Source organism: Temnothorax longispinosus, chromosome 8 (genome assembly GCF_030848805.1).
Source record: "Temnothorax longispinosus isolate EJ_2023e chromosome 8, Tlon_JGU_v1, whole genome shotgun sequence".
NCBI lineage: Eukaryota > Metazoa > Arthropoda > Insecta > Hymenoptera > Formicidae > Temnothorax > Temnothorax longispinosus.
Window position 1 is genome coordinate 11,858,208 of NC_092365.1, and position 21,969 is coordinate 11,880,176.

Below are 21,969 nucleotides of genomic sequence, written 5' to 3' on the forward strand. Positions count from 1 at the left end.
ATACGTAATAAGACTAATAAGAGACGTTAACGGTGAAATCTTACATAAGATTAAAATATCTGCCGCTGTTATGCCGAGGTTATGTGTTACATCGTCGGAGTTGGTCAAAATTATAAGTAAAAAGTAGTAGCAACCTACCCCGTCACAACCTGCCTCGGCCTGCCATATTTAGATATTTTGATTATTGTTTAAACAAAAAAATGTTTTAAGACATTAACATAACTGGAAGTTATTACGTTTAAAGTAAAAATTTTAAAGACAGTTAGAATTATGATATGATGACCAGATTTAGAAATATAACATTTAATACATCATTAATTTATTTTACTTTTGGCTATGCAAAACTAATAATATTTTCTGTTTGTGGAAATACGCTACTTAGCCTAAAATAACTAATTGAAATATTATCGCAATGTTTTTGCGGAAATACTATATTTTTTATACAATATTATATTTTATCACTTTTACAATAATTGCCGTGTACCAACCTGCCCCATATATCAACTAGCCCCGGTCTCCCCTACTTATTTTTCATTCCTATTGTATGTATGTAGCAAGCTGTAAATTACTTTGGATAACCAAATCTGTTGAGAACAGAGTGTGAAAGTATCTGTTGTAAATTTTGTCGACAGAATGTTAGCAGAAATATAACAGAATCTGGTAATAAACTATAATGGCAAATTGACTGCAAAACCTAAGCAAAATCTGCCATTTTGTAACTATTTTAATTATATATTTCTTTTAAGTGTTTACAAAATAACAGATTTTACTCGGTTTCTGTCTACAATCTGCTGTCAGATTATAATGACAGCAGATACAGTTACAGACTCTACCGATAAAACATAAGTTGCTAATCTGCTGTCATCTGTCATCATAGGCAGTTTGTTTACTAGGATACCATTGATTCGAAATAATTACTTGATTTTATATTTTACTAGACATCACAGACGCGCGCTTCGCGCGCGCTATTTAGCTTTAATATTACACACAACTGTCAAAATATGCTATGACAGCCGCTCACGAAGTTAGCGCAGCAACAGAATCAATCAGCATTGCGGAAAAGAGCCAACAAAGCAATTCGAGACTTTCGAGAAGACTTCGAGAGATGCGAGTATCGATTTAACATGCCTTTTTTTAGAAAGGAAACTAAAAACAAAGCTAGACATCATCACGAATATGACTTTTCATAGTACAATCTAGGCAATATTTTCTTGTTTTAAGTAATAAAAAATTTTGGAAACGAATATCTCTCTTTTACATAACATATTTTTATTCAAATTCTTATATTGTGTATTGAACTATGATTGGTACTCTATACTTTGATTCAAAATAAATATTTTAATTAACTATAAATATATTAACAGTATTTTTATTTTTTATATAATATCTTCTTCCCATTGGAGAATATTATAACAAGTTTCACATTTTTCAAGCAAAAGAAAAACAAGATAAGAAAAATAATGTTAGCACTCACTTAAAACATTCCTCTTTTTCAACTTGTCCTTTTTGGAGATATCCTTTGCTTGACGATGTTCCTTGCTATCGGTATGAATTTCATGGTGATCATGCCATTCATTTCGATTGGTGAGACCATTTTGCCAATTTGAAGAACTAGTCCAATATTCATTTTCGTCAGCGTTTGTCATGTCGGATGAGATGGTGCACGTAAGGCATATAGCGGGACGCAAAGGCGATCCCATACGAGGAAGAGCAGAGCTCACGCAATAGAGATGTCTCTGACCCGGTCTCATAAATGGAATACCGATGAAATATCTAGTTAAAACGTAAATTATTTTACAATATTAAATCATTAAGCATTAATTTAACAAGTTTACTTGCGCTTACATAGTATTATTTACTTGGTCCCATACTAAAATCCTAACGACTTCAAATTTTCCATGCGTCAAAGGCACTACTTGTTTTCGGAGCACATTAACCCAAATTATATGTTTGTAATATCCTGCCGGTCCATCTTTTACAGGACTTATTGCGATGTAACTGCTGCCGTTTATGGAAAAAAGAGGGGCTTCTGGTGGAGTATCCACCCATCCACCTTCACCCGATATTCTCTGAATTTCCTAAAATAATTAATTTATAATTTTAACAAGTATTAATTAAACGTACTTGTTTTTCATATTGAATATAGACTTATATAAAAATAAAAAATTGTCATGGCCACATTAAATTTGAAACTTAGAAAACACGGAGGAAAATATCGTATATTTAAGAAATAAGAACAATTAGTTAAATATAGACAGAAGTAAATACAGGAATTATGAATCGAAATACTTATATTTGATTGCGTATATATTGCCTAAAACAAAAGAAAATGGCATTTACCAACCTGACAATGCCACATTGGACTTTTGCAGATGGTAATTACTGAAAAATTCTGAGCGCGCGTCAGCCAAGTTATGCAAATTTCTGTCTGAGATACCCAGGAAGCGGTCGAGAAATAATGATCCCTGACAGAAAAAAACAGAAACGTATTTGAAAGACAATGTCAACAATGATGGATAAATGACAAGCGATGTGCATTATTGGTTTTAGAAGTTTTTAAAATAATGGACACGCACATATTGTATTTTCAAATAAATAATTTTACGAGGATTGCAGTAACTTGATCCAATGTAATGAAAATTTTTGAAATGCAGCTCTCCGGTTGTAATAGCGCTTTTCTTCCATTGTCCTCGACAAGTTTTCTTCCTAATGTCTTTGATATGGTGAAGGTTTTAGATTTGTTGTAATAAATCTTCTAAATGCCGTACTTAAAATTTCGTGCCTAAATACCCGTATTGCGGAGCAAAAGAAATACAAATGGTAAATTATAATAACTTTTAATAATACTGTTGTGCTAGAAATATGTAATACTCAAGGTTTAATTGTTATGTCTAAAAAACGAAAGTTTTTACTTTAAACAAAGATACAATGTGATTTCACGATATGAAAAGGAGACACTTAAGCACTTTAAAAGAGGCAAGAACGACTTTATTATAAAAGCAAAAAGAGTTCATTATCAGTCAGTTTTCTTGAAAAAATTAAAAAAAATCGTATAATCCCCCAATAGCTACGGGCCCAAAGAATAATTATTTACATAATTATTCATTAAATTATCTACAAACCGATAATTATCCATAAAATAATAACTATCTAAAACTTTAAATGTATTTTTTTTAACTATATTTTTAAAATCAAAAGATTTCTCGAGGCTATTGAATGGACTTGTATTTTTTGGTAAAATATTCCCGGAAAAAAAAGATTATATATAATTATATATGATTATATATAATACAATTATATATAAATTTTGTCTCTATATGATCATACCCGAGACAAAACCTCTTATTTGTTCATATTAGTTTATATTAGTAGATATATGATTATATATGATCATATAAGAAATAAAAAATATAATCTTAAATAATATTATATGGCCATATATGTGCATATTATATACTTGGGAAAAAATACCTCTTATTTGTTTATATTAGTAGATATATAATTATATATGGTTATATAAAAATTGAAATATAATCTTGAACAATATTATATGGCTAAACCTCTTTAAGTATAACCTTATATGGTCATATATGGTCTTATATACTAGTATATTATCATGTGTGATCATGTAAAAGTATATTTATAAGGTTAAAGATAATCATATATGAATATATTCTCTATAATGATTATACTCTATAATCTATGATTATACTCTGTAATGATTATACTCTATCCGTATAAGTTTGTATAACTGTTATAAATATTCTTCTAGTATATTATTTTACTTGACAATATCAAATTAATATGAGATATTATTTCTAGTTTCAGTTTACACAATTGCGTTTTAAGTCCGACAAAGTCCATATTGGCACGCAGTGCCAATTTAAAAAACAGAAACATGTATTTAATAATAATTGATTGTAAAATATTATTAAGCATCAAGATCCGCTTCGACCGAAAACGGCATTTCTCATTGCTTACGTTATTTTAAGTTTTCTTTTTTTCTAATTTTGCATAAGATACTTAATTTTTTTAATTGACATATTAATTTTTATTAAATATTTTCGTAAACAGTGAAATTACCAGTAATAATTCGTGAAAAAAACTGTTTTATATAATATATATTATAGTTCTTATAAACAAATATATTAATCGTATTATTATGCAAACATACTTATAATTTAAACTGAAAATAATATAATCGTATATGAAATGATATAGTCATATAAGATTATATAATATCAAATCAGAATATTGCATCTCAAAGTATCCTATAGATGGGATTCGATGTGATCTGTTTTTCGTATTTAAAATTTGACAAACAGTGTTATAAGAAGAAAGACACGACACTGTCTCGCGCTATTCTCGCGCGACGCTGTCTCAGGCTGGAGTCCCATGGCATGTATTTTCCGCGTAACACGTAACCGCGTAACGAATCAGAAGCGCGAATATGCATAACCGAAAATGTGAAACGCTTCTAATTGGTTACGCGGTTACGCGTTACGCGGAAAATACGTGCCATGGGACTCCAGCCTCAGAGTGACACAATTTTTGTATCAGTTATATTGTGAAGTCCACTCTTATTATAATAAAGTAGCACGCTTAAGGAGGTTCTACAGGTACTCTCTAGTCAGTTGAGAGATGAAGAGAAAATCTTCAAATTCATCAATTCTAAGTATTCATAAAATATTTTTGTGAATTTTGATGACGTTAGAGCTTATATCATACCCATATTAGTCGAAGCCCCGCGAAAAACGATTGTATTAAAACCGTATTAAAAGCTTATATAAATTTATTAAGAATCTTATTAGAATCGAATATGCAAATCAATTATAATTTAAATATGTCATATTTAAATCAAATTAAAGTACCCCATTTTATTTAATCTATATATGGATTAAACTGGACCTTGCTTTGTTAAAGTATGCAAAATCAGCCGCACAGACCTAAGGAAATGCAGAGTTAATATGGTTTTAATTTGCCAAATGTGGATTAAATAAGGTAATAAATTCAAAATTAATTTGTTAAATATAATCATATAAGTCAAATATAAGTCAAATATAATCATATAAGTCAAATATAATCATATAAGTCAAATTTGTCATATAAGTCAAATTTGTCATATATAAATGTTATTTGATCTTATTAGAATTTTATATAATTTTGTTTTAAACTTAAATTTATACCAATTTATAAATTTAAACAAGATTATATAAAATTTTATTTTTTAAGCGTGCTACTTTATTATAAGAGTGGACTTCACGATATAACTGATACAAAAATTGTGTCGTTCCGAGACAGTGTCGTGTCTTCTTGATACCGTTATCTTATAACACTCTTTGTCAAATTTTAATTACGAGAAACAGATCACATCGAATGCCATCTATCGGATACTTTGAGATGCAATATTCTGATCTGATCATATATAATCTTATATGACTATATTATTTTTTTTTAATTTGAATCAAATATTTTACATGTTAAGTTCGACAAATAAAGAAACAAATTTTACCGCAAATATTATTTAAACATTATTTAAACAAAAATACGTTTTAATAAGAATCAAATTAAAACCAAAGGGCCTAGCGGAGCCTAAGCATGTGAAATCGGCCCTTGATCATACAGAGCTGACATTAATGTCACAAGTTAGTACCAATATGATAAAACTTTCCATCAAATATTATTTTAAAAAATCCACTTTTTTAGAAGTTATGCAGGGAGAAAGTAATATAAAGAAATGTATTTTTCTCGAAAACCACTTGACCGATCTTGATGAAAAAAATATATGTTATGTAGACTAATAAAACTAATTAACAAAAAAAATGTCCAAAATGTTTGCCAAAAAAAAGACCAAAAAAAAATATTTGAATTTTTTAATATTTTTTTTTAGGGTGATATTTTCGAGGTACCCCTTTGAAATTTTTACGAAAATTTCTCTTAAAGTGTCCACTATAACATATATTTTTTTCAATTTTTTTTAAATGGTGGAACATAGTTAAAAATACGAAAATCGTAAGCGTCGCGTCACTCCGGCGCACAGTGCAGTGCCATTCCGCGTTGCGGGTGTTCGATGTAACTTTACTAGCAGTACTAGCACATATGTACGTCTGCAATTAGCCTATAATATGTATACTTTTTAATTTTTATAGTTTCCAGAGTTTACCACGTGGAGGTTGCAGTACGGTTTTAAACTCCTTATTGGGGTGCTTTTTTAACGTGAGTCCTTTCGCCTTTCACTACGTTTCCGTAAAATCAGGGTGCTTTTTTAACGTGAGTCCCTTCGCCTCTCACTACGTTTCCGTAAAATTGGGGTGCTTTTTTAACGTGAGTCCCCTCGCCTTTCACTACGTTTCCGTAAAATCAGGGTGCTTTTTTAACGTGAGTCCCTTTGCCTCTCACTACGTTTCCGTAAAATCGGGGTGCTTTTTGAATGTAAGATCCCTCGTCTCTCATTACAGCCTACACCTACGATTTATTTAATCTTCTTCACTATCACTGTCTATTACTGGAATGTTATTTGTTTTCTTAAACAGATCGCTAATGGGCTACGAACAATTGGATGCTGCTGTCATATTGCTGCAATTATATATTATCTTACATATTATATATTATCTTACATATTATAGGCTAATTGCAGACGTACATATGTACTAGTACTGCTAGTAAAGTTACATCGAACACCCGCATCGCGGAATGGCACTGCACTGTGCGCCGGAGTGACGCGACGCTTACGATTTTCGTATTTTTAACTATGTTCCACCATTTAAAAAAAATTGAAAAAAATATATGTTATAGTGGACACTTTAAGAGAAATTTTCGTAAAAATTTCAAAAAGGTACCTCGAAAATATCACCCTAAAAAAAATATTTAAAAATTCAAATATTTTTTTTTGGTCTTTTTTTTGGCAAACATTTTGGACATTTTTTTTGTTAATTAGTTTTATTAGTCTACATAACATATATTTTTTTCATCAAGATCGGTCAAGTGGTTTTCGAGAAAAATATATTTCTTTATTTTACTTTCTCCCTGCATAACTTCTAAAAAAATAAATTTTTTTAAATAATATTTGGTGGAAAGTTTTATCATATTGGTACTAACTTGTGACATTAATGTCAGCTCTGTATGATCAAGGGCCGATTTCACATGCTTACTCCGCTAGGCCCTTTGGGTTAAAGCCGCAATTGAATCGAGTAAAAGTCGCATACAGAACACATTAACTTTTTATTAAAGTCTTATATATAAATATTCTGCATCATGTATAGTTCTGGATCATATATAATCCACATAAGTTATCTTATTAAATACAAATTAAAACCATATTTGATTCGAAGTGTTATATGATCCATATAAGTGATCTAATTAAATTTTAATTAAAGCCCTATTTTATTGTGGATCATATTTAATCTACATAACTGATTTTAATAAGTGCAAATTAAAACTGTATTTAAACAAATATAATTTTAATATAAAATCTGGATTTAATTTGAATTTTACCCAAATTAAATATGATTTAATATGATTTTAGTTAGATTCATATTAGATCGTTTTTCGCGGGGCGAGGAATAATTAAAAATATATCGTGTAAGTGCTCCTTTGACTCCGGTGGCTTATACATGGAAGAAAATGTGGTAACGTTGCGAACTTAAGTCTCGCTGTTCTGCTCATATGACCATGGTTATTTCTTATTCCACATAATTCTAGAGCGAGTACTCCTACGTAAGCGCTCATAAAGGTTAGGTGCTTAAGTTTGAGGTGCTGTCATACTGTGGTGCTGTACTGGCTGTACACTTTTCGCGCAGGTGCAGTCGCTGTGACGTTGCCAAATCTCCCTTGTTATTCGAAGCACGTTACGTGAACTGTGATATGGCCTGTTTCTAATAGCCAATATCACAAAATTTTACGCGGTATGTTTTTCTCGATATTTCTGAAAAGCTTAGATTAAGATCTATAAAAACTCCGTTTTTTGAATCTCTGGTAGGTCGTCTTTATATAATTAATATCTCGTTTCCTGTCTCCAGGAACCCCTCTGCCATAAGAGCTCTTGTTTTAACCTGATTTCAAAATTCATTTTTGCAAATTTTTACACGATAACCAATGCTAAAATTTTTCGAGCACTTCTCTTGCATCTCAACTTCTACGTCCATGAAGTTTTTCCAATTTTTAGATACATCTATTATCTGTCAAACCTCCTTAAAAAATAACATTTAAAAATATATAACAATTTTTTCTAAAACTTATTTAAAAATATACATATATGTCCTTATATATAATCTTATATAATCATATATGATTATATAAACTTTTATCAGGCCAAAATTCATATATGATAAGATAGCTTCTTATATGAGCATATAACACACTATAAGAGATATTTTTTATTTGTCCTTATATAATCTTATATAATCATATATGACCATGTAAGAGTTTATCCGGCCAAATGCGGCCAAAATTCATATATAAGCATATAAGACCGGTTCTTATATGGACATATAAGACATTATAAGAGTTTTTTCCCGGGATAACTTTGACACTGCTTGACGTGAGACATTTTTATACCACTGTTTGTCAAATTTTAAATGCGAGAAACGAATCCTATTGAATGCCATCTATTGGATAATGCGAATTTAAAGTTTATATATGATTATATATAATCATATATAATTTACATAGATAAATGCTTCTTATATATAATTTATATATAAATTATATAAACTTATATATAATATGTCAAAATGTACATAAAACATTTATATATATTTAAATATATATATTTTAATCGTTTGTATAATTATATATAATTATATAAAATTATATATACTTCTATATAAACTTTATATGTATCCATACATGAATGCATATATGATCTATTGTTCATATTTAGTTATATTTGAAATTATATATGCCCACATATAATGATATATGGAACCATATATAAATTTATATAAAGCACCAAATTTCATATATAATCACATATAATCATATATATTTATATATAATTGTATATAATTATATATAATCTTTATTTCCGGGTGGCCACATAATATTGTTTAAGATTATATTTTTCATTTCTTATATGATCATATATAATCATATATATACTAATATAAACTAATATGAACAAATAAGAGGTTCTTTTTCTTAGGTGTCCGGGAAAGATTACCTCTTATTTGTTCATATTAGAAGATATATAATTATACTAGCTTGATACATCCGTGCTTCACTACGGTATGCAAAAGATTCTATAATTCACCCCCAAATTTAAATTTGCCCCTTTAGGGGTTGATTGGGGCAAAATCTTGAATTATGTTTTAAGCATTTGTATGGGTAACCTTTGTAAGCAAAAACCAAGTCGATATCTCATCGGGCCTAAGAGATATTGAAAAATCCGTGAAAACACGTTTTACCCCTTTTCACCACGTTAGGGGTCGAATTTCTAAAAATCCCTTTTTAGTGGGTGCTTACATCATGAAAAGAATATACTCCCCGATATTCATGTTTCTAGGTTTAAGAGTTTGGGCTGGGCGTTGATGAGTCAGTCGGAACATTCGATTATATATATATAGATAGATATAGGGTGCATTCGGGGAGACGCTATTAATGCTATAAACGCAAACGCTATGAACTTCGTTAGAGGAGCCAATAGCGCGACAGCGATAGCAAGCTCCCCGAACGCAGCTTAAGCGCCAATAGTATTTCGTGCCTCACCTCGAAAATAATAGCGAAAATAGCGCGAGTAATGACGTCACGCTGCCTTTACAGTGACGTCATCATCGTATATCACAGCGCCACAAAGCGTCTCCTCGAACAGTTTTGGACGATAATTGTGCTAATAGCGTGCTCCCCGAATGCACCCATGGTCATATAAGAAATGGAAATATAATCTTGAACAATATTATATGGCTATATAATACTTTATTTCAGCTATGTGCCAAGAAAGGCGTTTTTTTTTCAGTAAAAGCGTACTCAAAAACCTTTACAAGTTACAGCATACAAATAAACCTATGTTCCCTTAATAACCTGGCCATTGTGCGACCTCACAGAATTAGTTCACCCCTTTCCCTTATTAACCCTATTGACATCTTCCTCCATATCCTTCCTTCTGCTCCTTCTAGTTCCTGTAGCTCTTTCCTCCCTTTCCTTCCATCTGTTTTCCTTTGCAAGTTTTTTCTCTTATCTTCCTTCTGTCTCGTCTCTTCTGTCTCCTGTCGTTCCTCCCCTCCAGACTCAGCGTCTTCTACAACAATCATAACAGTAAACAAAAAGAGACAAGACACTTACAAAGCCCTCACTCCTTCTCTCTCTCTACCCCCCTCTTCACTCTCTCCTGCAACTGCTCTTCCTTTTCCTTTTTCCTTGTACTCTCCTCACACTTTCCGCCATTCCTTCCTATCTTCGTTCCAGTATATCTCTCTTCCATTGATCCACAAACGACTACTCGTGGCTGAATTTTCTAGTCTTCTCTCTTTTTTTGCCTTTTCTTCTATCCTCCATCTCACGTGTCTTTCCTCTCTAGTCAGTTCCTCGTCCATAGTTACCCCCCATCTCTTCTTCATTTCCCACCGTTTACTAAAAAGTTCCTTTTTATCTTCCTCCACATCTATTTCCACTATCAATAACTCCTTCTTTCCTTCTCCTCTTATCTCCAAAACGCCTTTAACTCCCACTTTCCTATCCAATGCCATCTCATTGTCAGCTATAATCTCCATAAATTCTTTCCTTTCTACTTATCCTGCTCCCTCTAATCCGCTCCATACCAGAGATCTCTTTCTCTTCGCTGCTCTCTCTCTTTCAGCTCTATCCTTTCTGTGCACTCTCTCTCTCTCTCTCTTATGCTTCTTTCTCTCTCACTTCTCACTTTCTCCTCTCTTCTCTTCACCATCTCCCAAGCGTTTCTCCTCTCCCTCTCTGCGCCTCTACCTTTCCACTCTTCTTCTCTATCTCCTTCTCTACCTGTCTCTCCGTCTGTGATCCATTCCCTTCTTTCCGCTTTGCTCGCCGATCCATCTTTGCTCTCTCTTTCGCTTCGCTCCTTCTCCTCTTCCGTTTTTATGTCCCCTCTTCTTTCCGTTGTCCTCTCTTGCGTGTCTCTTCCTTTTCCTTTGTTCTCTCTTCTGTTAGATTTCCTTAATTCTTCGCTACTCCCCTTTTCCTCGCTTGTCACCTCCTCCCACCAACTTCTACTCCATCCTTTGTCACCCCCACCTCTTTCTGTGCATCTCTCCCCTTCGTGTTTCGGTTTTTCCTCCACTAACCTTCCTTTGGCTCTTTCCTCTTCTCTTTCTTTCTCTTCCTCCCTCTGTTTCTCCTCCACATCTGTGACTCCGTCGCTTTCGTCCACTCTCCTCTTCTCCGCCTCTCCCCCAAGCAGCATTTTTTGGTTAACTTTCCGACTAAGGACTACTTTTCTACTAATCACAACGTTGTAAGCGGTCCAAGAAAGTTATAAAATGTAACTTATAATTAAAAGATAATATTAACATTTTTTGGACGTTGTCTTAACGTTAAAATTACGACGTGCTTTTTTCATCACTTTCCCAACGTCAAATTTGAAACAGTTTAAGTCCTATTACCCGACGTTAAGATATTTAACGTTTGCCTGACGTTATAGTCTGCACCACACTTTTCGAGCGACTTTAATACGTAATTACCAACGTTTTGTTATCAAACGTTGTAAAACGCTAACGTTGTGAAACGTCGCCTGTGGTCATTTCTGACTGACGTTAAGAAATCACGAGAAATGGTAACAAATTCTGCCTAAAAGAGAGTAGAGATATAAGTGTAAATCCGACTTACGCTTAACGCTATACCATAACCATTATAACCTAGATCACCATAGATGGTATTGCATAGATCGGATTTGGTTAAGATATACGACGCATTCGCAAATCTAGTATAGAATTTTCAACTAATCGATACTTTATCGACATGTTAAGTCAGTTTGGCGACCTTGTTAAGACTTTTAGTCAATATAGAGGTACAATTTTGCCTACAGTGGTATACTACTTATTGTTAGTTTGCAAAAGTCTGAAAAAGTTCATTATTTTATACGAGAAGACAAATCTTAGTAGAATTTATCGCACCTTTTACTACGTAAAGTTTGATATAGTGTGGAACGCTGACTTCGCCATTTTTATTCCTCAAAGAGAAAGGCAAATAATCCGCCATTTTCCAGTATATTTAGATTTATATTTTTTAACGCACTTTATTAACAATTTAAAGCATTTATATAATATCTGTTGTTAAAGTTTTGACAACATGTTTATTTTAATGGTAATTTTGATAAAAAAAATAAAAATCTACATTTTAAAAATTTTAGTTATTTAATAGAATATTTAATCTATTAGAATATTTTGTAAGGGATTCGTCTAATTTCGATCTATTATTTCCACATTTATCAATAAAGTGGGTTTCGTTATAAATTTTCAATGCTGGGTTCGTGTATTTATGGCAAAATTACAATAGTATCAAAGACTGCGCAAACTATATTTTTCCTCTAAAGCCATTTTATTTGTGCCAAATTGATAAGTACGTATTAGGATACATTTATTACACCAATGCCGTCATATGGTTTAAATGGAAGCACGAAAACTACACCTAAAATATTACGTTGTGAAAAAATAACCTCAGGTCTAGCAGTGTACAAAATCAAAGTTTACAAAAATTACTTACACCAACGTTAAAACTGGTGGAAAAAATGTAACCTCAATTTAACTTATATAAGTCGGATCCCAACGTTGGTACAACCTAAATTTGATTCCCCAAATTAGTGCAAAAGAGGGTTGAAACGACGTAGCGAAAACGTTGGATACCAACACTAAGTGTGTTTATCTTAACGTCGGGCGGACGTCAAAATGCTCCTTGGCCTCGTCTTCCACTTTCCTTCCTTTGCCTCTCTGCATCCTGCCTCTTCTCCATCCTCTCCAGCTGCTTCTTTATCTGCTTCATTTTCTGCCTAAGTTCCTTTCCTCCCCATTTTACCTCTTTCAGGATTTCTTGTCGCATTTTCCTCAGTTCCTTCATAATTTCCTTCATAATTTCCTTTCCCCAGCCATCCTCCTCCTTCCTTTGACCTTCTCTCGGCATCTTTCTTGCCTTCTCCACTTCTCCAATCTGTTGTCCTTCCTACGTACCTGATTATTCCCGCCGCTGTTCTTATCTCCTACCACTGTTATCCAATCCTGCCTCAGTCCGCTCTTCTGCCACTTTTCTCTTTTTTCTTTCTACAAGTAAACTTTTCTCAAATCCTACCCTCTCTCTTTCTCTCTCGTTTTCTCCCTTAACCTCGACACATGAACGTATGTATTAAGCTACCTGTCTTTCCTCCCTCCTATCTCTCACTTTTTTCTCCTCTACTTACTTTTCTACTTCCTTTACCTCCAACTATCTCCTCCGTTTCCTTCTTTTACTTCCTTATTTCTCTCTTCCTTTTACTCGCAGTTTTCACCTTCTTCCCGTAATCGTCTTCCACCTCAATTTCCGGCCACGCGCTATCGCCGGACGCCCCTCTGCTACGATCGACCTACCAATCACGACCGATAGCGCATCGACCTCCTTATTCGTCGCCGCGACAGTCGATCTCTCATTCGTCCCCGTGCGCAAGGTACCAGGTACCACTAGCCCCAATACTGCGCCTTGACGTCCCGCAGTGGCGCCAACCCACTCTTTTGGAGGGGCCAGCCCCCGCGTCGCCTCAGCCCCAGTCGGAGCCCGCATCGCTTCGCCGTCTCACGCCGACTTCCGCCACGTGCGTTACTTGCGTTCTATCGATCGATCTCTCGATCCCGCTGCTCTTTCATCGCACCCGTTGCGAAGCTGCGTGGCCTCTTCCACCAACCTCGCCTCTGGTACCACTTCCTTCATCGCCCAGTTCGCCGACATCCTAACCTCTCTCTCCTGCCTCCTCTTCTTAAACAGATTTCTGCCGTTCTGCTGTATTTACCACCTCGCCTCCATTTACTTCTCTTCCTTTCCACTTCCTGCACGCCTGCTTTTCTTCTTCCACGTTCCCTCTCCTCTATAAATCTTTTTTTCGACACACTTTTCCTCCCTTTCTACGCTCCACCTGTTCCCCCGCCGAGGGCTACGGGGGACCTCCTATTATATGGCTATATATGAAAATATATGATTATATATTCCATAAAACCTTTATAAGTATAATCTTATATAGCCATATATGGTTTTATATGCTTGTATCATGTCTGATCATGTAAAAGTATATTTATAAGGTTAAAGACAATTATATATGAACATATACTCGGATTTATCCACAAGTTTGCATAACTGTTATAAATATTCTTCTAGTATATTGTTTTACTTGACAATCAAATTAATATGAGATATTATTTTTAGTTTCAGTTTACACAATTGCGTTTTAAATCCGCTAAAGTCCATATTGGCACGCAATTTAACCCTAAATTCATGGTTTTTTCTTCGATTGGCGTGAAACTTGATATATATACACGTGAAAATAGTTAAAATAAATAAAAAAAATTATTAACAAGGTCATTCGGTTATTGGGTTTTGGGGTTATTCAAAATTCAAAAAATTTAAAAAAAAAACCAGCGTGTCAAAAAATTTGCAAAAAATATATATAATAGTACTAAGTATAGACAATATGTATAAAAATTTTTAGAGCTTTAGTTTTATCTGTTTACCGATAGCTGATTTTTTCCGGAAAAAATCGATTTTTTGCAATTGATTGTTTATAACAATCAAAAAAACAAGTCAGTTGGCCTAATTTTTTGTGATGGTTGTATAACTTAGTTACCTAAGAGTCTAAAAAACGCCTTAGTATAGATTAAAGGAGTGAAACATCGAAGAAATGAAAAAAAAATAAATATGAAATAGGTGGTAAATATATTTACCACCACCCCTCAAAGGGTTAAAAAATGGAAAAATGTATTTAATAATAACACAGGCCTACAAAAAAAGAAAAGTTGTCTGCGCCATGGACTAGACCATGATATTCCCATGTATTTTTGCCTGCTGAAACCGAATATGACCCTCAGTTTTGCCCCTACACGTCAGGGTGTTTTGTAGGGGCAAAACCCCTTGTTTTTGGCTGTAGAAAAAAATCCTGACGTGTAGGGAAAAAACTGAGGTCATATTCGGTTTCAGCAGGCAAAAATACATGGGAATACCATGGTTTAGTCCATGGCGCAGACAACTTTTTTTTTGTGGGCCTGTGAATTGATATTGTGAAATATTATTAAGCACCAAGATCCGATTCGATCAAAAACGCCACTTCTCATTGATTGTGTTATTTTAAGTTTTCTTCTTTTTCTAATTTTGCATAAAATACTTAATTTTTTTTAATTGACATTAATTTTTATTTTAAATATTTTTGTAAACAGTAAAATTATCTGTAATAATTCGTGCAAAAACTGTATATAATATATATTATAGTTTGTATAAATAAATATATTAATCGTATTATTTTTTGCAAACATATACCTTATAATTTAAATTTATATTGTAAATAATATAATAATATATAAACTTATATAGTCTGTCACGTCTTTTTACTCGGTAATCGTGCCCGAGGCGCAAGACGGATCAAAAGGGGAGGTAAGGAGAGAAGAATGATGAGCCTCTCCAACTGGTCTCTCGCACAGTCTGACAATTATACTCAATACCAAAGTTGGGCGCCAGACGCGTAAGTTCCCGTCCACGAATTTCTACCAAAATCGCGAAACCCGAAAATAAACACAATAGCGTAATTAGTCAGACGTGCGAGGAATCGGCCGGCTCGACCTAACGGAGGAGGGTGGGGTTGATAATGGGCAGCGCAAAAATTCGGCGGGGCGACAGTTAAGCGACACTTAGATATTTCATAGTAGTCGATACAAGCTTTATTATAATTGAAACATAGTAAAATTAGATTTCAACGAGCAAGAATTTAATAAATTGAATGATTGAGTAGGGACAATTAAATAACAATCTGAACTGAATAATAGAATTCGTAGAATTACATCTGTTGGGATATATGGATTTCACTGGAATAACCGTGCTAAGTGAACCACGTGTTAAAGTGAAAGAGAAAAAAAGAACACTTTATTTGAGTCACTTTTGATACACAAAACAAAAACTTACTACCGGACTAAAGGTTTCATTATAATTTATGCCGTGATTTTGTTCACATCCTCTAACTACAAGTCGTGCTTTATATTGTCCATTGTCTTTAATTTTAAACACCCACTTACTGCTCAACGGTTTGATTGTATTGTCTTGTGGTTGATCTACTAACGTCCAAGTCTTGTTTTTCAGTAAGGAATCCTTTTCTTCTTCTATGGCTGCTTTCCATTTCTCTTTGTCCGGTCCGTTTATCGCTTCTTGAAAGGTGAGATGAGCTTGCTCTCTGTATCTCTCAGGTTTTTTTCGTGTTCTTTCCGATCTCTCGGAGTTGTTGTTTTTACTTGTGTCTTGTACGTTTCCTGTTCTGATTCGTGATCCGTAAATACTTCTTCATAGTTTTTTTCTGAATAATCAGAATGAATTTTCAGAATTATTTTTTTCTTTTCTAGATCCCATAGTCGATAGCCTGTCGGTGCATATTCTACAAAAATGTACTTCTTACTTCTTTTGTCTAATTTTTTCATTGGACCTTGTATTTTAGCGTAAGTCTCGCAACTAAAAATGTGAATTCGAGTCAGATCCGGTTTCTTGCCTTTAAATTTTTCAAACGGAGTCACATCACTAGTTTTTAATGGCGATCGGTTAAGTAAATATGCTGCTGCAATGCATAAACTGCTTCGCCCAACATTGTCTTTCTTAAGTTTGAATTGAAGATCAAAGCTCTTGCTTTGCCGAAATGATTGTAACCGTTGTGTGTCCGTTTCCTAGTGTGTCCGATTAGCACTGTGTCCGATTGATTCAACCTGCTGTGTCCGATTGATTCTGTGCGCAACTGGGATCTTCCTATTAGATTACAATATTGTATCTCAAAGTATCCGACAAATGGCATTTGATGGGATCTGTTTCTCATATTTAAAATTTGACAAACAGTGTTATAAGAATGGTATAAAAAGACACACGACACTGTCTCACGCTATGGAGCGGCATAATTTTTGTATCGTGGAATTCACTCTTATGATAAAGTGGCACACTTAAAAAATAACATTTGAAAATAACAATGTTCTGAAACTTATTTTATATATTAGGTTGGGGAAAAAGAAATCCATTATTTTTTCGTTTATTTCAAGGCTTTATTTAACATAGTTAGGATTGTTCGATTTGGGTCAATATGCACCGTTTTGTTCTACAACTTGTTGCCATTTCAAAGGTAATTTCATGATGCCTCTCTCATAGAAGCCCTGGTCCCTACCTGTGCGAGGTGCATCTTTAACATCGAAATTACCGGAACGGAATCGACGATACCGAAATTGCGCGCGATTGGCTGTGACAGTATCGGGACCATAAACATCATTCACAATTTCAGCCGCCGCCTTTATCAAACCAAAATTGTAAAATATACCGAATTTTCTCTTTGTTGACGTCCATCTTTTACGCGCTATAACTCACAACTAAATCGACCAATCACAAAATAGTTATAGAATAACCTATGCGATTAATACATAACGTGATATATATCACCCTAGCCATCTAGCGAAAAAATAATGGATTACTTTTTCCCCAACCTAATATATACATATATATATATATATATGTCCTTATATATAATCTTATATAATCATATATGACCATATAAGATCTTATCAAGTCAAAATTCATATATAAGCATATAAGATCGTTTCTTATATGAACATATAAGACATTATAAGGGTTTGTTTTCCGGGTATAATTATATCTCAAAATTGGCACAATATAATTTTATCTGATTATATATAAAAATATATAATTCTACAAATTTTTATATAATTTTATATAATTATATATAACTTTATATTAAGGTTTACCTTCAAAGGATTATATATTATTATATAAAATTATATATAATTTTATATAAGATATATAATGAATAAATAAAAAGTAAAATGATTTATTTCATATATTGTAACTTAGCACTGCTTGACGTGAGACAGTGCCGTGTCTTGATACCGTTTTTATACCACTGTTCGTAAAATTTTAAATACGAGAAACGAATCCTATCGAATGCCATCTATTAGATAATCCGAATTTAAAGTTTATATATGATTACATATAATCATATATAATCTACATGGATATCAATTTGTTCAGGAACGATCTCGACAAGATCGCCTGGGATGCCGGGTCGCTCAGACTTGAGCTCGGAGCGGGTGTGACTCGGAGGATTCCCGTGGGTACTCGGGAGCAAGAGAAAATAATGCGAGAGTAACGACACAAACTTTAATGCTCAATGTAACAGTGCAGTGAGGGGAGAGCGACGATGACCCTCGGCTTCTCAGAGTCTGGAGGCGTCTTGGCGCTTCGCCGTTGTTAAAAGCGTTACCGGAATCTTGCACCGCTGAGCGGGCTGTTTGTCGTCGGTCGCGCTCTCTCCCACAATCACAAAATTCAGTTTCGATCAAAACGTTCGACTCTCCTTCACAATCACAAGATCAATCGGATAAAAAAGTCAGCGAGCGAGCGAGTAACGGAGCGAGCGAGGCATGAGTTTGACTGTCTTATCGGTCTCGTTACGAGCGACTGACTCGAGATGCGATCGCGAAATACAATCGCGTAGTTTCGGGGGTATTTATTTGCTCGCGTTGTTGCTCGCTCGTTCGATGGATGTGCACGCAGCGGGCGCGTGATCTTAGAGACGCTCGAATTTGCGCGTGAACTTTGAACAATAAGTGAGGTACAACCGTATGAAAATACAATGAAATTAAGGAAAACGCTTTTAACGGTCTGGAACTTAGCTTGCTAATAACATTATTCGTATGAAGCTTACGTACAATTCTTCAACTTCGAACATGGATAAATGCTTTTTATATATAACTAGCTGCCCCGGCGAACTTCGTACCGCCTAACAGTCAATGAATGTAGTGATAAGACACGCAAATAGTCCCTCTCTCTCCCCCTCTCTTTCTCTCTCTCTCTCTCTCTCTTCCCCTCTCTCCCTCTTCCCCCTCTCCTTCTCTTTCCTCCTCTCCCCTTTTTTCCCTCTTTCTCCCTCACTCTCTCTCTCTCCCCCTCTCTTTCTTTCTCTCTCCCCCTCCCTCTCTCCCCCTCCCTCTCTCCCCCTCCCTTTCTCCCTCTCCCCTCTTTCCCTCTCTCTCTTCCCCTCTCTTTCTCTCTTTTTCTCCCTTTCTCACTCTCCCCCTTTCTTTCTCTCTCTCCCCCTCCCTCTCTCCCTTTCTCCCTCCCTCTATGTATTTTTTCTATGTATTTGGATATCTTTCTAGATTAATTTTTTTTTTACGTGAATTTTTCCGATATTTTATTAGTTATTCTGCTATTTCGGAAAATTCTACCCCTATTTCATATACTTGTGGTAAAAATTCGGCCCAGCCGTTCTTGAGTTATAAGTGGTCTAACTAAACCGACTTTGTTTTATATATTAAGATTTGCATGTACATTATTTCTATATCTTTGACAGATAAAATTATATATAATTATATAGAAAAATATATATTTTATATAATTATATATTTTAATATATATATATATATATATATATATATATATATAATAATATATAAATATATATTTTAAAACTGTATAAAGGCACAGTATATCAAATATTAGAATTAATCAGGCAATAAGAGCCAAGCGTGGTTACAATCGCTAAAATTTATTACATGTCAATACATCACAATTAAACTATCAATTACAAAATTACGTACGTTTCGACCCTTTTTTTGGGTCATCCTCAGCGCGTTGTCTACACATTACATAGTACTAAATCTACATGGGGCCTTCCTTTTCCTTTTCTGCAAATCTCTTGGACGAATCAATTACTCCTAACAGTCCTTTGGACAGATGCACACTCCGAAGCCTTCCCGGGTATCTTAGTGTGTGATTTCCTGGATCCCGCTGATAATCAGTCATGATTCGATGGAAAAGATACCTATACAGATACTCAGAGTGACAACTACCCCAGGATTGTTACCCTGAATTTCAATAAAAAAAACTTGGATTCAATAGTTCGTATTTTAATAAAAAATTGCTACCCTTATTTAGATTTTATTTTTAAAGTCATGTACGAACGCCTTTGGTATCTTTTTGCAAACCTCCATGTAAATGCAAGTGATAAGACGGTTGATAGAGGTCCATTTTTCGTGATACCATATGTCCCCACATTAACAGAAAAATACAGAAATATCACGAGAGATCTTGAATTAAAGCTATCGTACGTGAGCACAAACAAATTAAACAAATTTATTAAAGTACATAAGGATGATCTTTCTAATTCGTTAGCTAGGAACGTAGTATACCAGATTAACTGTAAAAACTGTGATGCATCTTATGTTGGACAGACCGGTAGACAACTGCATACGAAAATAAAAGAGATGAATCTCACATAAGGAGGAATGGTAGTGGTCATTCAGTGGTGACGGACCATAGGGTTGAATCTAATCATGCACGATTTTATTTGGAATGATGTGAAGATCTTAGATAGGGAACGGTTTCTAAATAAAAGATTAATATCTGAAATGATTTACATCAAAAAACAAACGAACGGTATAAATTTGCAAACGGACACGGAGAATTTGCCTGAAATGTATATAAATGTTATTGAAGGTCTTGCAAAAATATAAAAACATTGTTGTTCCTGTTCGTCGTATTTCCCCTTCCATGTACAGCAATTATATTGTAAGAACGGTTGTGTCATTGTTTGTCTAAGCGTTGACGAGACACAGTCCGTTCCTTTGCTGGCACGGATAGTCGTGCAAGGAGAATAACTGCGATGTGACTAATGACTGCACTATCTGTAAGTAGCGTTACGCATCACATAACGTGTTGTATGCATACAATCCTGGGGTAGTTGTCACTCTGAGTATCTGTATAGGTATCTTTCCCATCAAATCATGACTGATTATCTGCAAACGAATTTCCTGGCGCTCAAACCAGGAAATCACACACTAAGATACCCGGGAAGGCTTCGGAGTGTGCATCTGCCCAAAGGACTGTTAGGAGTAATTGATTTGTCCAAGAGATTTGCGGAAAAAAAAAAGGAAGGCCCCATGTAGATTTAGTACTATGTAATGTGTAGACAACGCGCTGAGGATGACCCAAAAAAAGGGTCGAAACGTACGTAATATTGTAATTGACACTTTAATCGTGATGTATTGACATGTAATAAATTTTAGCGATTGTAACCACGCTTGGCTCTTATTGCCTGATTAATTCTAATATTATATATTTTAAAATTTTCTGATTTATACAAAATTATATATGCTTATATATAAATATATATAGGTACTTATATATAATTATATAAAATTTTATATAAGAATCTTGATATAATGATATTAAATTATATAAAAAAATACATATTTATATATAATTATACATAATTTTAGATGTTTATACATAGTTATATAAAATTTTTTTTCCGGGGGCTTTATATATACATATTAATTCTGTATATATTCAACTAAGGATCTTCACGATCCGCACGTAGATGTATACCGTATATTCGACTTATATGTATATCTGGACATCTGTATACTGAGTTCAATATAAAATATTGTTTGAGTTCAATATAAAATATTTGTTGTTTATACCGTCTCAATATATACGTCGTAGGCAAATAGTTATTTTAGGAAAATAGCTTTTGACTAGGCAAACCCGGGAAAAAAACTCTTATAATGTCTTATGTTCATATAAGAAGCGGTCTTATATGCTTATATATGAATTTTGGCCGCATTTGGCCGGATAAACTCTTATATGGTCATTGGTCATATATGATTATATAAGATTATAAGGACAAATAAAAAATATCCCTTATAATGTCTTATATGCTCTATCAGCATCTCGCAACAGGAGCGTCGCCCGTACCACCGTACGAGGTAACGCAATTTATCAAGCCAGGTGTCTATT

The 21,969-nt window shown here is 34.0% G+C and overlaps 1 protein-coding gene across 5 annotated transcripts in view; it reads right to left on the reverse strand.

Annotated features, from left to right (window-relative positions):
* Positions 1 to 21,969, reverse strand: part of Dpp10 (Dipeptidyl peptidase 10) — a 235,589-nt gene that overhangs the window by 80,403 nt on the left and 133,217 nt on the right. For all 5 annotated transcript variants that reach the window (XM_071785411.1, XM_071785409.1, XM_071785408.1 and 2 more), the window contains 3 exons: positions 2,345 to 2,465; positions 1,846 to 2,078; positions 1,475 to 1,773 (listed from right to left, as the gene is read on the reverse strand). In XM_071785411.1, the coding sequence (XP_071641512.1) occupies positions 1,475 to 1,773; positions 1,846 to 2,078; positions 2,345 to 2,465 (653 nt within the window). The remainder of the gene's footprint in view (positions 1 to 1,474; positions 1,774 to 1,845; positions 2,079 to 2,344; positions 2,466 to 21,969) is intronic.